Source organism: Misgurnus anguillicaudatus, chromosome 7 (genome assembly GCF_027580225.2).
Source record: "Misgurnus anguillicaudatus chromosome 7, ASM2758022v2, whole genome shotgun sequence".
Taxonomy (NCBI): domain Eukaryota; kingdom Metazoa; phylum Chordata; class Actinopteri; order Cypriniformes; family Cobitidae; genus Misgurnus; species Misgurnus anguillicaudatus.
In genome coordinates this window covers 4,066,937-4,081,888 of record NC_073343.2, presented here as the reverse complement: position 1 = coordinate 4,081,888, position 14,952 = coordinate 4,066,937, and the positions used below count along the sequence as shown (strand labels likewise).

Sequence of the window (14,952 nt, the reverse complement as noted above, 5' to 3'; positions counted from 1 at the left end):
AGGCAATAACAAACCCATGAAAACTACATACAGTCATGTAATTAACGCTCATTTGCTGACCATTGTAAGCAAGAATTATACTGATTTCATCTACCGCCAATATACATCACAACAGCATGATATGTAGGTGGTGGAGCAACCTGCCAACATACCACACATGTAATTTCCATTTGCAGTGGATTGAATCTTATTACCGTGTGTGCACCTGGAAACATGTGATGTCAGGATGATACTGCATTATGGCGCTTTTCCATTGCATAGTACCCCACGGTTTGGTTTAGTTTGGGTCGGGTCAGATTACTTTTGGGAGCTTTTCCATTAGGTGCAGTACGTGGTACCCGATACTTTTTTTCGTACCACCTCGGTTGGGGTTCCAAGCGACCCGAGCTGATACCAAACGTGACACGAAAACACTGTAGATCACTGATTGGTCTGAAAGAAACGTCACTAACAGCGTCATCGCTAGCTTTACCTGTGCTAGCCTAGGCTAGCTTGCGCTGTCTCGAGCAAACATGTTGTCATCTGTGCTCTGCTATAAGTTCCCAAACACCCTTTTAGCGACGAAAAACATCCACATGTTGAGAATCAGGGACACCATAACAGTTTTTTCCAGGGGTGCAGTTTGTGGCGGAGCATTCGCGACGAGCACGTCAGCATTAACGTTATATGCTTATTTAAATGCAACTTCAGTGAGGCTCAGCGGAGCGCCGTCGGCTGACGCCGCGGGTGTTTGAAACTGTCATGTGATAAACGCGATGTGCAAACATCTATTTGTGGTGGCCAATTTTAATTTTGTAGCGGACTGAGAAATAAATAAATGTATGGGAATGTACAACAAGGCTCTCCTCTCACTTGTATGATGTCACAGCTGTGGGCAGCGCAAATATAACGACACGCCTAAATCCCTCCCACTGCGAAGTGATACTAAACTCGATGGAAAAGCTAACTACGCCAAAGTGAGGTGAGCTGACCCGACCCAAACTAAACTAAACCGTGGGGTACTATGCAATGGAAAAGCGCCATTAGTCTCGCAAGCCAGGCTTTTGACAAAATATTGTTGTTTTTTATTCAGGCTAAGAGCAACCAAATTAAATGTTAAAATTATAAGTGTTGCCTGACCAACTACAGCTCGCTCAAATCGACGACCGATAAGCCAGTCAGGATTCGACCAGCTCATAGCCATCATAGCCATCCTGGAGGAGAAATATACCAACCTTGATATCTTTGGTGGCCTTCAGGCCATATCCTTCATCAGCAAAGCTAGAGATCTCGAAACCATCGCACGAAGCTCCACACTCTGCAGCCCATCCCATCAGTTCGGAGAAATAGTCCTCTCTGCACCCCTCGAACATGACCGACATCCCTTAGGAAATAATACAATCATTTCCATTACTCTACGGCATTATGTTGCTCTAACTCGCATTAGTGAAACTACTATAAGTGGTTCTACCTATTACTTATGCATTTCACTGCTTATGTTGTTAAATGTGCATGGATATTTATATGCTTCCCTTGTGCATCTCTTGAGACTCTATTATATGATAGGATTTCTTAAAGTCTTGCAGCAGTGCTTTATTAAAACACAAGTTATTCTAAATGAAGCTAATACTTTATATCTGTGTCCATTACATCAATTTACTTCATGTGTGTAGTACAGTACATTAAGACAACCAATCAGACTACCAAATAATGTACATATAACTACATACCACTGCTTATGAAAGTGAGACTCTATTATGGGTCTTAAAGCCGCTCTATGCAATTCGGCGTTTTTGTCAAACAGCGACCCCTAGAGTTGCTGGAGAATACTTGCAACTGTCGTAATTTCCCACTCTAGTACTCCGAAGATAATGACCAGGTAATGTTTCACAATTTCATACAAATATTAGGCTACTGCATAGTCTACTAAACTACAGATGATGGTAATACGATAATAAGAAGTTTATTCCAAGTGTAGAGTGCATATAATAATAAAGTACCGCGTTTGCTAGCTTATAATGTTTTTGCATGATTGCAGCTAAATCACAAGTAAACATTACAAAATGCCATGACAAAGTTAATTGTGTACGTTGCATTATCTCATAACATTGTTCGTTATAATGTCACTATACATGATTATTGCTATTTATCATAATAGTTAGCAAATTGTGCATGTTTACACTATTTACAACCTCTAGGCTTATTTATGTCCTGATAATTATGTGAGATATTGACAACTGTTGTCATGATAATCGCACGACATACTACAAGCAAGCGCAACAACATACAACATAGACCGCAAACAAGTTTACAAATGAGAGATTTACTTACTAGTTTATCAACAAGATCGCCAGATCAGCATCCTTCAAGTGCTGTCTTTTAGTTCAAGCCAACGAGTAAAAACCTGACAGAGTGGGACTCTTGTCCGGTTCCTAACGCGGTCAGATTCTCTTTTCCTACTCTCTTCCGAATGCGCTTTCTTAACTTTTAAATCGTTTAGTTTCACGTCTCAAATTCGCGCGTGCAGTTGTTGTTATAGGCTTGATCGACTACATGCAGCGCTGCAAGAACCGACAGCCGGACGACGCCAAAGCGCCGTCTCGGATCATTCTCGCGGCACCTTGACGTCATCCGGCGGTCGGCTCCCGCAGCGCCACACGAAGTCGAACAAGCCCATCGTGTGTGACGTCGTTGCCGTAAAGCAAGTCGTGATTCTCGCGAGATTTGTCAGGGGCGGTTCTCTCAAGCTTGCATTGCTGGTTTTGGTAGCGGCGTCCTCCCCGAGCTTCAACAGGAGGATGATTCGCCTTACTATGACTTTGTTTACAACCGAAATAACTTTGAAGCTGTTATATTAAGGTAAAATAACTGCATAGTGTGTCTTTAAAGAAGTTTTTCACCCAAAAAATTATATTCATATTCTGTCATCATTTACAAATCCTCATGTATTCAATAGCGCACAAATGGCACTAGATGCCAAGTGAAAGATATTTTTTTCTAAATCCATTTAATAGCTTTGCATCCATATTTGAATATAAAGAGAGCATGAACGCAGTGATAAAGATACTTTCAACAAATTAAATTGTTCCTCCCAGATATGTTTGGCTTTAGTGTTTACACATTATAGGTGTGATTAGTAATATCAAACATTTAAGATGCATTTGAGTTCATCTGTCCCTGTTCACTTTCATTGTTAGGACACATAGGAAATTCCCTACAGCGGAAAGTAATATGTTTTGAAATGACATGAGTAAATGTGATTAAATCCATTATTGCAAAATCACATTCATGTAATTTATAATCATATTGAAGTCTTCTTGTAGCTCAACTGGTGGAGCATTTCGTTAGCAGCACAAAATGTCATGGGTTCGCTCCAAGGGAACACACATACTATATCCGTGCATTTATTACTACACGCCTTGCTTATTGCAATTCACTCTATTATGGAGCAAATCAATCACTGATATGACGTCTTCAAATGGTAAAAAATCCTGCAGCCAGACTCTTTAACTGGAAATTGAAAATTTTATCATATTTCTCCAATTTTAATTTGGTTACCAGTGAAACTGCAAATAGAATTTAAAATTCTAGTCTTTGTCTTTAAAGCTTTACATGGCTCTGCACCAATGTCTCTTTCTGATATTTTACATTGCCATAATCCTCTTAGGTCCCTTAGATCAGGCACTCTTGAATTGCTCTCTGTTCGTAGGTAGAGGTTAAAGCATTGTGGAGACCAATAGTTTTGCAATAGTAGGCCCTAAACTTTGGAATAGCCTCCCAGTATCGATACGAATGGTGTCATCACTCTCTTCTTTTAAATCAAAACTTAAAACAGGTTTTCTTAGTCTGAGTTCTTAACTTAATATTTTACTGTTTAATCTGTAATGTTTGTAATGTTCCTTTTTTCTTGATCATACGAATTTGTACAGCACTCTGGTCAAACCTGTTTTTTTGTAAATGTGCTTTTATAAATAAATGAATGAATAAAAATGAATATATAAATACTGATAAAAGGTGTACCTTGTAATATCTGCCAAATTGCATACATGAAAATGTCCCTTTTCAGTATTAAAAACCCTATTTGTGTGAACTGAACTACAGTACCTTTCTGTTTCTTACGGATCTTCTCTACCAGACCTCGGATCTGAATGTATTCCTCCCACTCCTTCCCAGGAGAGGGAGCTGTACTGCTACACTCTAAACAAGAGAAAAGAAAACGTTTTAGTAAGTTTATTTGTAACAGACATTTATGCTTGGATCAGCAGAACCCAAGCAAAACGAGCAAAGGTTTAGTACAGTAAGCAGAAATCCTGAAGTAACCAAAACATTTATATTTTACAAAGAATTACTATTGCTGCATCCCAGTGTCCTTAACTCCATCAACCCGTACCTTGCAAAAGAGCTCAAAAGTACACTGTCCAAGTAACATTAATAAGTGACTAGTACCTTATTATGCCAATTTAAGGGTGTTTAAGCCACACAATTCAAGCCACACAATAATCCTGCAAAGCTGCCGTCTGACAATTCTGACAGACAACTTTAAAAGGGAACATATCATGAAAATCTGACTTTTTCCATGTTTAAGTTCTATAATTGGGTCCCTGATGCTTCTATCAACCTAGACAATGTGAAAAACAATGACCCAGTAACTTAGTTTTGGTAAACCATTCTCTAAAAAGCATGTGGAAAAAATAGGTCATTGAAATTTGGCTCCCCCTGTGATGTCAGAAGGGGATGATACCGCCCCTTAATCTGCACCATCCAACCACAGCACTGCCATTTAGTGCAGAGATCAACTCATTTGCACTTTAAAGGACACACCCAAAAACGGCACATTTTGCTCACACTTACAAACTGTCAATTTTAACATGCTATAACAAATTATCGATATGGTATTTTGAGCTAAAACATCACATACGTACTCTGGGGACACCAAAGACTTATTTGACATCTTAAAAAAGTCTTGTGAAATGTCCCCTTAAAGCAAATTCACGAGAAAAAAAAAACAGATGCACTCTGACCAATTAAATTAGAGTTTACTCGCACGTGACTTATATTAATAAAGTCTGGGTCGTTTGGAAATATTGCCTTTTCAATGCAAACCGAACCATTAGGAAATTGCAACATTGTAGCCATTTAACCCCTGGCTTTGGAACAAAGCAATCGATCTACAGGTCTGAAAACATCCTAAGAGGGACAGTTTGAAGCAACAATTAAAGATGTGGGATTTTAAATGAAAGGTTGCAGGTTCAAAGCTCACACTGGGATTTAAGAGCTACCACTATTGTAATCCTTAGCAATGAAAAGGGGTGGGATAGTTTGGCCAAAAATAAAAATTCTGTCACTTAACCCCCATGACTTTCTTTAAATGGACACAAAAGCCTAGAAATAGATTGACAGCCTCAGGCACTACTCACTTCTATTGCTTCATTCCCTATAGACCCCTTCAAGGTTTGTAAACATTGAATGACTATCGGGTGCGCGCGCAGCACGGGGTCGAACTGTTCATACCATTTAGGCTTTATAATTTAATCTAACAGTGCTGAAAAATGATGACTTACCTCAAATGAAGTGAGCACTACAAACACAAGCCTCTTTGATCTTTGCATTGTCCCAGTCTGCACGTTAATTGCTTGCAGACGCAGATGTTGTATTTTTTTGTTTTTGGGATTCTGCATGACTCGCGAAAACTTAACGGAAGACCTGGTGCGATTTTCACAGCCCACGACGTAAGTAGGCATTTTTGACGATACCGAATAATACGCAACTGAATCTGCTGTAATGACTTTTCTGACCCCGACATGCGCAGTGGGAACAGCCTGTGACGTGAACCGTGAAGGGGTCTATAGAAAGTGAATGGTGACTAAAGTCCAAATTATAGTCGTGCGTAAGGTCTACGCTAGGGATGCACCGATATGGAAATTTTGGCCGATACTGATAACCGATAACTCTTTATATCTGGGGGCCGATAACCGATATGTATATATATATAGGCCGATAAATATTCATATTATTTTCATAATGAAAAACTCCCAGACCGCGGACATCTTGTCTTTGCACTAGACTAGCATACTCTTCTTAAGCCCGCAACACGTGTCATCTTCGTGCTATTTCACAGAAAGCACCAATCAAAACTCCACATGGCCAACAATGAGCAAGTGAAGTGGTTCAACAAACCAAAATAATCCATTTATCGGCTTTCATTTATCGGCCTAATTTTGCTACCAGACCGATAACCGATAATATTAAAAATAAGCAGTTATCGGCCGATAACTATATGTCGGCCGATATATCGTGCATCCCTAGTCTACGCCATAGGTTATCCGTAGCTTTGGAGTAGCCTGACGTGCACCTCGTCAAATTTTTAACAGCGCGTCAGTTCTACGTGGACCGCAAGCACTGCGATTGGTCCACTAGAACCCCTCCCGTAAGGTAAAAAAAATGTGTCATAGGCATTTCTGTTTGCGACGGTGAGGAGAAATTTACCTGAAGCTGCAACAAAAGTCTCTGTTTATTTACTTCCATCACTGCTGGTCTTCTCAAATCATACACAACAAGCTGCGGTTTCTTCTTCATTTGTGGGTTAAACTGACAAAGCTGCTTCTTCATTCACGGTCGCGCTGCTACTGTGGTTACACGCGTGAATACTGCCTAAGGGCGCAGTCACACCAAAAGTGCACAAACACGCAGGAGAGAGTGAGCGAGTGGAGTCCGGTTCTTCAAAGCAACTGTAAACTTCCCTCACCACAACGTAAGGCCCGCCTCTCCCCTCATTCGATTGGACAATGGAAGACGCGAATGACGTCAGGCGCTTCTCCGCTCTCAGCGCTCCTTCAAAAACGCGTGCGCGGCATCCAAAAAGGGCAGATTGTCTCCGTTTCATCTACCACAGTGGTCATTTCTGAAGCACGATGCTTTTCAGAAAGTTTTGCTTTTGCGTCGTCTTTCTCCGTTTGTGCAAAAAGAGAGATGTTTATGGACAGGGTCAGAGGCCATCAGCGAACGTCTGTCCGGATGTGCGTGAGACGGACCGCGTCATCTTGCGCGGACACGCGCGCGTCTCCGTTCAGCTTCCAAACACGCATACAAATGATTTCTCATACAAATGATTACTTTATCAGACCATCAGGGCAGCAATAATTTGTGTCATTTACAGGAGATTCACAAATTAAAGATAGAAAAAGTGGCGAAATGTCTGTCGGCTCATGACGACACGCACCATGTATTAACACATTTTTTTTATTTTAACTGATAATGTTAATCGGTCATAAATTCTTACCTTGGGTTAACAGTTAAACGGTCAATGTGAGCATCCCTACGTAGGATGTACGCACAACTATAATGACCCCTTAAGGCTGTCGTTGTGTCTAAGCATCAATGTTACAAAAGTCATGTTTTTTAACAACACAAGGGTAAATAAATAATGACAGAGTTTCTCTGTACCAACTGTGGGTTTACACCAAACGCGAAGCGTGCAATCGCATCGCGTTGCTCGCTCTAGATTACTCACGGGATTTAACTTCGTGTCATGCTAATTTTTCCCTCGAGTTGAATATTTTCAACTTGGGCGAAAACGCGTTTGAGGCGAATAGTGGTGTTTTCACGGCAAACGCACCACCCATATCGCGTCATTCGCATCGCCCCACGCGAGGACGCGTCTGATCGCGTCTTTGCATTGACTTTGTATGTAATCTACTCGCGCAAATCGTTGAACTCGCATCTGGTGTAAACCCACAGTAAGTGCTCCTTTCCGTTAAATCATTTACCTTAACAATTCTAGAAAATGTCTTACTCAAGGGATTTTTTTAAGGATCCATCTGGATTTTTTTCATTAGAAAATCATTATAACTATCATGTAAAGTTATACGCACATGTTATAACATGCTAAAAATGGGAGTAATTCATTGTAACATTATTTCAGAGCAAGAATGCAGCTATGAATGGTTTATACTCACTCTGCAGCAGTTCAGAGATTAAATTCATCATCTCTTTTGGAGAAACCACAGCTGTGGCCCCGGTCCCCGATTTCTGGGTCTTCACTCGACTCTTTTTGCCCATCTTGCTGTTGTAGGAGAGGGGATAGCTGGCAAAAAATAGGGGCAAAATTAAAAGAAAACGAGCTTGTATATAATAATATAAAATAACTTAAAAGTAACAATACAACTAAGCCGTGTTTCCACCACCCTGAAAGGCTTCAAAAGAGCAAAAGCAAGAAAAGTACTTGGCTCTGCACTCTTTATACTGTAAACATAGCCGAACCTCCACAGGTAAACAATAACCATAAGTGGTAAATAGCAGAAACGTGAATGTTTTACATCCAAATCAATCTTGGACCTGCCAAAAAAGGTTCATGGTCTCTGTGAGGAATTACAAACACTACCCATAGACACGAAAACGAGTACCTTTGTATACCTGCCAAAGGCTCATACTGTAAACATTCAGTATACAGTATAGTTTACATGAAACTAGAATTTATTGTGTATTTTACATATAACTTCCCTGCACGCCAGTTAAATTCAATAAATGGCTTCTGCTGACAACACATGTCTACAGTTAAGCTGAAAGTGCACTTTTTGTGACTTATCCTAGAGATGCCACCATTTGGATAAAGCTAACAAATGTTACTGAACCCATGATGTCTACTATTTACAAAATAATGACAGGCCCAATTATATTACTGACACTAAACCACCAAGGACCCAGCAACACTGCAAACAGTAGTTGACAGTAGACAGCAGATACATTCAGTTAAGTTTATTTTAGTTAACAAGATCAAACATCACACATGATCTCAACAGAGAGTATACAAAAACATTCACACAACAAAAGAAACACGGGAGATAATCTCAACAGCCAGATGCCTTAAAATAACTCCGCCTGGCCCAGTGAATCCATTCAAACCCACAAGCAGCTGATTATTTACTTGACACTACTGCACTGCTTTTCAGTCTTTTCTTCAAACGGCGATTCGTCAATTGAATGCATGAATTAAACTCTCCACAAATCAAAGATTAAGTTACATAAATAAATACTACACCTATTACTCAATGGGCGTGTTAAAATTAAACAGACAAATGACTGCCCAGGCAACATTCATGGGTATCAAATGTTTAGCAGCATATTTGGACATCACATACGCATCTTATTAATCGGCGCTTTTGATGTGAAAAATAACTCTTTTGTTTAGATAACGTTAGCTCTTTTGGTTTTAAGACACAACCAGCAAGCTTCTGTTTCGCAACACTTTTTGCATTAGACACTTTCTACATCGTATTTTTGCGAAGCAATTTCAGACATGAGGCTTATTATGTGTTTGTAGTTACAATAACTCATCCACGTACGACTGCAAACATCATTTAAAGCATATTTACACTAAAACTACCTTCCAATTGATTGCAAGGGCTGCTCCTGTCAACCTGGAACTCAATCCTCTTCAGAGCGGTCTGCTGGCACAACCAAACATTCGTGTGAACGGCAAACGTCACGCCCCCGATTCAATTTTCTAATTGTTGATTGGGTCGCGAAGGTGTTTGCCCCGCCTATGTGTCTACCATACGCAATTTTGATTAGTTGAGGAAATATACGGACCATCATGGTCGTTACATAATTGGTTGGAATCGTACATATTTTTAATCGAGTCAAATTGTAAGCAATGATTGGTTTAATCCAAGGCGGTACCTTTTGCAGTTGTTTTATTGGTGGAGAAATGAGAGGATTGGTGCGGTCACATATACAAGGTTGGTTTGACTACACAAACAGACATGGCTTGCGTGTCTTGTGATTGGTAGTTTACTTTAGAACTATAAATTGACCATAAAAGGATACAGTTCGAGCAACGTGATTCGCGGAGGGAAACGTCAATCAGAGCTACAAAACACTGTAAAAGCATTGCAAAATGTATTTATTATTCCAGTGAGATAATAATAACTTTTATTATGTTTTCTTGTACAACTTTTAAGAATTTTGTAAAAATTCGACATAATTTTTTTATTAATTTTCTTCCGGAAAATAAAGACTACTGCACCAGTTTAGAGAACCTAATATTTTTCAAGATTATACGGTTTATGGTTTATACATTTTTGACATGTTTTTGTATTATTTGTGTAATATTGCATACTTATTGGTTAATAATAAACTGTCTGAATTGTTTACTAAATAGTACTATTTATGATCAAATAAATCAATTTAATCAATACACTATTTGCTACAGTTTTGTAATAAGCTTTCAAATAAATTGAAACAAAAACAATTACTTTACTTCATTAAAACCACATGTGCTAAAATTGTTAATGCTTTTAGAAATGTCATATTGAAGAAACCTGGCACATTTTTTATGAATTTACCATTTTTGGTTTGTTCACTCTTAACATGTTTTGTGTAGGCCTACATGATTTGTTTATTTGTTGTGTACTTATTTTGGTTAATAGAACATGTAAATGTCTATATTATTTACTATATATAGTACCATTTATGATCATGTAAATCAATATATTATTTGCAACAGTTTTGCAACAAGCTTTCAAATAAATTGAAAAATAAATAAAATGTTAATTTTTTATTTTCATTTGTAAGCATGTGAGATAACCCTTTAAATTTTTAACAATATGTATATTGTATGTAAAAATAAAACTTGGCTTTGCAGAAATTAAATGTGAGGGTTAGGTTTGCATATATATATACAATTTTTAATATATATATTAAAAAAAACATTTAAGGAAAATGCATGCCCAAGCAATTTTTGCTATCACTGTAAAAAAACGCATCATGAAGTTAATTAAATTAAATTGGCTTTTAAACTAACTATTTTAGGTTTTCGCTTGTGACAAGTTGACATAATTTATAAAATCAAGTTGAAATTGTTTAACTTTATTTTTAATTTAAAGTAACATAAAATATATGTTGATTTGGCAAAAATGCTGCATTTTTAATCCTTAAATCCGTGATTCATAAAAGAATAAAGTGTAAACATGCATGTTGCATAATTATGTTAGATTTGTTCATGGTGATGTTTGCAGGATTGGCATCTATTGCAGTAAAAATCCAGTAGATGGCAGACTTGCCTCTTTTTCTGCTATGCACTACAAACCCAAAGTACAAATTTAAAACACACAGATTTTCTTTTGAACCTACAAGAGGGTTATTGCAATTTATTTATCTGCTAAAATACATGTCCATTCTCGGCTACATACAGCTTATTAAAATATATAAACATGCTAGTTACAGGTATTCTACAGTAAGTTATTTACATAGCACTGAATTGTATGTCCTAGAATACAGTTTTATATTTAACATACAGACAAGCTAAACCGAACATTGAATTTAAAAACAATTTAAACATATCAAATCCTTTTTCACAAAAGAAGCAGTGCATTTGAAAAAAAAAGAAAATAACAGCATTTCAGATTCTTTTGTGCTTTAAAATGAACAAATAAAATAAAAAATCAGTAGATGTGTAGACAATATCTGTTTATAAATGACACTTAAAAAACAAAATCAAAAATAAAATAGTTTTTAGAAATGGGTGTACCTATTTTTTTAGGTACTGTTGAGACAATTTATACTGTTTTGATCACACATCTTAATTATCAAAAAACCTCCATACGCAAATACATAATTATAAAAGGTCTATACGTAAATGCGTAATAATATTCTTTCCTTTTTTTAAATGTTTGCTGCTCATTTTGTCCACTTAAATGTAGAACAAACAAGTTAACGCACTGCCAAAAGCCACCTGCTGCATCTAAGGTGAACAAAACCATCCAATACGAATGTTAATTCAATTTAGCACTGTGAAAGTGCTCTTATAAATATACAAATGAATGAAACTTTCAAACAATCGCAGATTTAATACAAAAATAACTTGATCGTTTGACGGATTTCTGCAAAGCTCAAAATAGCTTTGATTTAAACGAACAATACAAAATTATGGCTTATTGGGTCACTGGTTTTCAAAAAAAGATCATTTGTGTGAATGCAGCAAGTATCTTTTGAGGCAGATCTCATTTACAAACTCAAAATCATTTACTGCATCCCTTATTTAACTAAAATCGTCCATTCATAAGATTTCTATAGAGATCAAATACACACAAAACTGTGCTATCTCATATACATATTGCGTGGTGGTCTCATGAACTAAGTCTATGGAACAGAAATAAAACTCAGCGAAACCTTATTATTAACAATAAAACCGCATAGCGTGTTTTTAACACCTAGGGCTCGATTGTATAATGTTTTTACTATGTGCAGAAATGTTAAGCTATGTGTAAGGGACAGTGTGATTGGCTGAGGTATTTTACATGCTCCAATCACAACCTACTGTACTTCATTAAAACCGCACGTGCTAAAGTTTCATCATACGACTGCTTTTAAAGATATTGTATTGAAGATACCCAGAACTGTAAACTTGAATCAGTTACGCTATTCCAGACTGAAATGAAAGCACATAATACTCCCACAGCCAATACAGTATCTTCTCGGTTTGACTATTGCACCTATTAAGTATCTAGAAGTTAAAATTGTACAAAAAGGACAACAGTAATCTGTAGACCTCATATAGATTGAATAGTACTTTAAAGGAAGGGGTGTATACATGTCACCACAAAGCCATAAAGTCTCATATGCATCGTTTAGAGGGCTCGGCCATATTTGCTTTCATTTGACAACAAAACTGAAAGCAGCTTCAATGAATCATGATTGTCAATACATTACATATTCCTTGCAACTTTGTGACTTCAATTTGTTTAGCTTTATAACATTTATTACAAAATTAATTTAATAGTAACTGAAATTTAAAGGTCCACTGTGTAGATTATTAGCGGCATCTAGTGGTGAGACTGTGAATTGCAACCAACAGCTCAGTCCACAGCTCACCCCTCCCTTTCGAAACGCATAGAGAAGCTACGTTAGCCGCCACAGAACAAACGTCATCGTCTGTGACAAAACGTAGCATCCTAATGAACAGTTTGTCCATATAGGGCTACTGTAGAAACATGGCAGCGACTTCCATGTAAGGGGACCCGCAGTGTATGTAGATAAAAACGGCTCATTCTAAGGTAATAAAAACAATACAGTTTATTTTGTAAGGTCTTTATACACCACTGATAATATAGTTATGTGGATTATATTGCATTTCTGTAAAGAGATCCTTCTAAAATGTACACAATGCACCTTTAAGTTTTTAGAATTAAGTTTTTACTGACTTATTAAATGTAAAGTATTATGGGAACCTGAGCTAATAGGTTGCAAATGAACTTCCAGTGGCTTTGGTGATTCAATATATTTTTTTTCAAGGAAGAAACTGGAATTTTATTGCCTGCCATAACCATGAATAATATGTAGTGGTCAAAATCTAGGAGTTTTTAGGAGTGAAATAGTTAAATTATGTTGGAGTGGTTTTAAGAGATGTAATCTAAGCCCTGTGCTTTTTTCTATAGCTGGAATAAAACACGAATATATTAAGCTGCCTTTTCTGAATACTGGTATGGTATGCAGATAAATCTATCTATTATTTTGCTTGTGCTTGTAGTGAAACCTTTAAATATTACTGTATATTCTACCAGCTGCAATAGGACTGAAATGTCAGCTGAATGCAATGGGCAGAGAGAAGAGAAGCTGGCAGTAGATGCAAAGTTGCCTAGTTTTGAGACTGTCTGTTCCTCTTGTCATATTCACAGATTTATTTGTTTGTTCAAAGCTCTGCTGGTCATTGACACGGAGCTACAAAGGGCCTTTGAACTGATTCCCAGAGAGATGTTGGCGGATGGAGGGTTTCGATCCCGTCGCGTCACCGAGCTTACGCCACACCACCTAAACACACAGAGAAAGACACACAGTTATGCAACGACTTATCACACAGATCTACCAAGAGAGAGGTAAGGGGGTGGTATTAGGGAATAACTTTGATGTAAAAAGAAAGAAGCCCTTGTTTTATTAGAGGTTCTTCTTGGATGCTGTTAAGAGAGAGACGGATCTGGAAGCTATAGCTCGCGATAACAATGAATCAAATTCCTAAAATTATAAAACTTGCAGGACTTCAGCCACTTTGGTTGAATTTGTCTGTCTAAAATTAAAATATACCATATCATTTACAAATATGTAGGTGTAAACTGATTGCTATGATTTTTTTCGCTATAAATTTGATCTGTTTCCCCGCCTTTTCACAAAAGTGTAATGCTTTCCAGAAAATGTTATTCTATAAATATATAAACATACAATATAAAGTTTCATCCCACCTTCATTTGTTCTCTTTTTATAACCTCTTAAATATGGGTAAGTTTCTTTAAAAATAAAAACATTTGTGCAAAAAGCGGAGATACTTGCATTTTTGTAAAGAACTTTTGTTAAAGGCAAATCATCAAAACATTCACAGAGTTTTTACTGTTGATATTTTGGATTTGTGAATGTTTCAGTGTCTTGTAAGTTGTGTAAAAGCGGCATCTAGTGCATAATAGTGGAAATATGGATTGCCATAAAAACTCCCCATTGGCAGGTAAGCGTTTTCTCTTAATTGACGAGATAACTCATCAATGGCAAGGAAAGAGTTAAAGGGACATTCCACTTTTTTAAAAAAGAGGCTGATTTTCCAGTTCCCCAAGAGTTAAACATTTTTTTAAATTGTTTTGAAATCCATTTAGCCGATCTCTGCAATGATATTATGCAGTGCCCGAAAATAGTCCCCTTGGAAACTTTCAATAGCTGGGGACTATTTTCGGGTGCTGTGTAATATCATTGCGCTTCCTGCAGCCATGTTACGGCAGCAAAGTCCTTGATTATTGCGCCAGAATGAGAGTATAGTTCTAGCCATATCTGCCTAGAAAATCGCAACTTTTAATTTTCGGTTGGTCTTAGTACACGATGTAACTACAGAAGAGTCAAGTTTTAAATAGGAAAAATATTGAAACTCTTTGATTATTTTTTAGCACGATGCTAATGGTCTAATCAGATTCAATGGATTATGCTAAGCTATGCTAAAAG

General features: G+C 37.3%; 2 protein-coding genes across 2 annotated transcripts in view; both read right to left on the bottom strand.

Moving 5' to 3' along the window:
* The window catches only part of setd3 (SET domain containing 3, actin histidine methyltransferase), a 31,280-nt gene extending 21,771 nt beyond the window's left edge, over positions 1 to 9,509 (bottom strand). Inside the window, exons 1-4 of the mRNA XM_055172555.2 lie at positions 9,362 to 9,509; positions 7,935 to 8,062; positions 4,084 to 4,176; positions 1,215 to 1,363 (exon numbers count right to left, since the gene is read on the bottom strand). Of these exons, the coding sequence (XP_055028530.2) occupies positions 1,215 to 1,363; positions 4,084 to 4,176; positions 7,935 to 8,037 (345 nt within the window). The 5' untranslated portion in view covers positions 8,038 to 8,062; positions 9,362 to 9,509. The remainder of the gene's footprint in view (positions 1 to 1,214; positions 1,364 to 4,083; positions 4,177 to 7,934; positions 8,063 to 9,361) is intronic.
* A 1,583-nt stretch (positions 9,510 to 11,092) lies between these two features.
* ccdc85ca (coiled-coil domain containing 85C, a) overlaps positions 11,093 to 14,952 on the bottom strand; it is a 53,702-nt gene continuing 49,842 nt past the window's right edge. Inside the window, exon 6 of the mRNA XM_055172554.2 lies at positions 11,093 to 13,785. Coding sequence (XP_055028529.2) covers positions 13,696 to 13,785 — 90 coding nt within the window. The 3' untranslated portion in view covers positions 11,093 to 13,695. The remainder of the gene's footprint in view (positions 13,786 to 14,952) is intronic.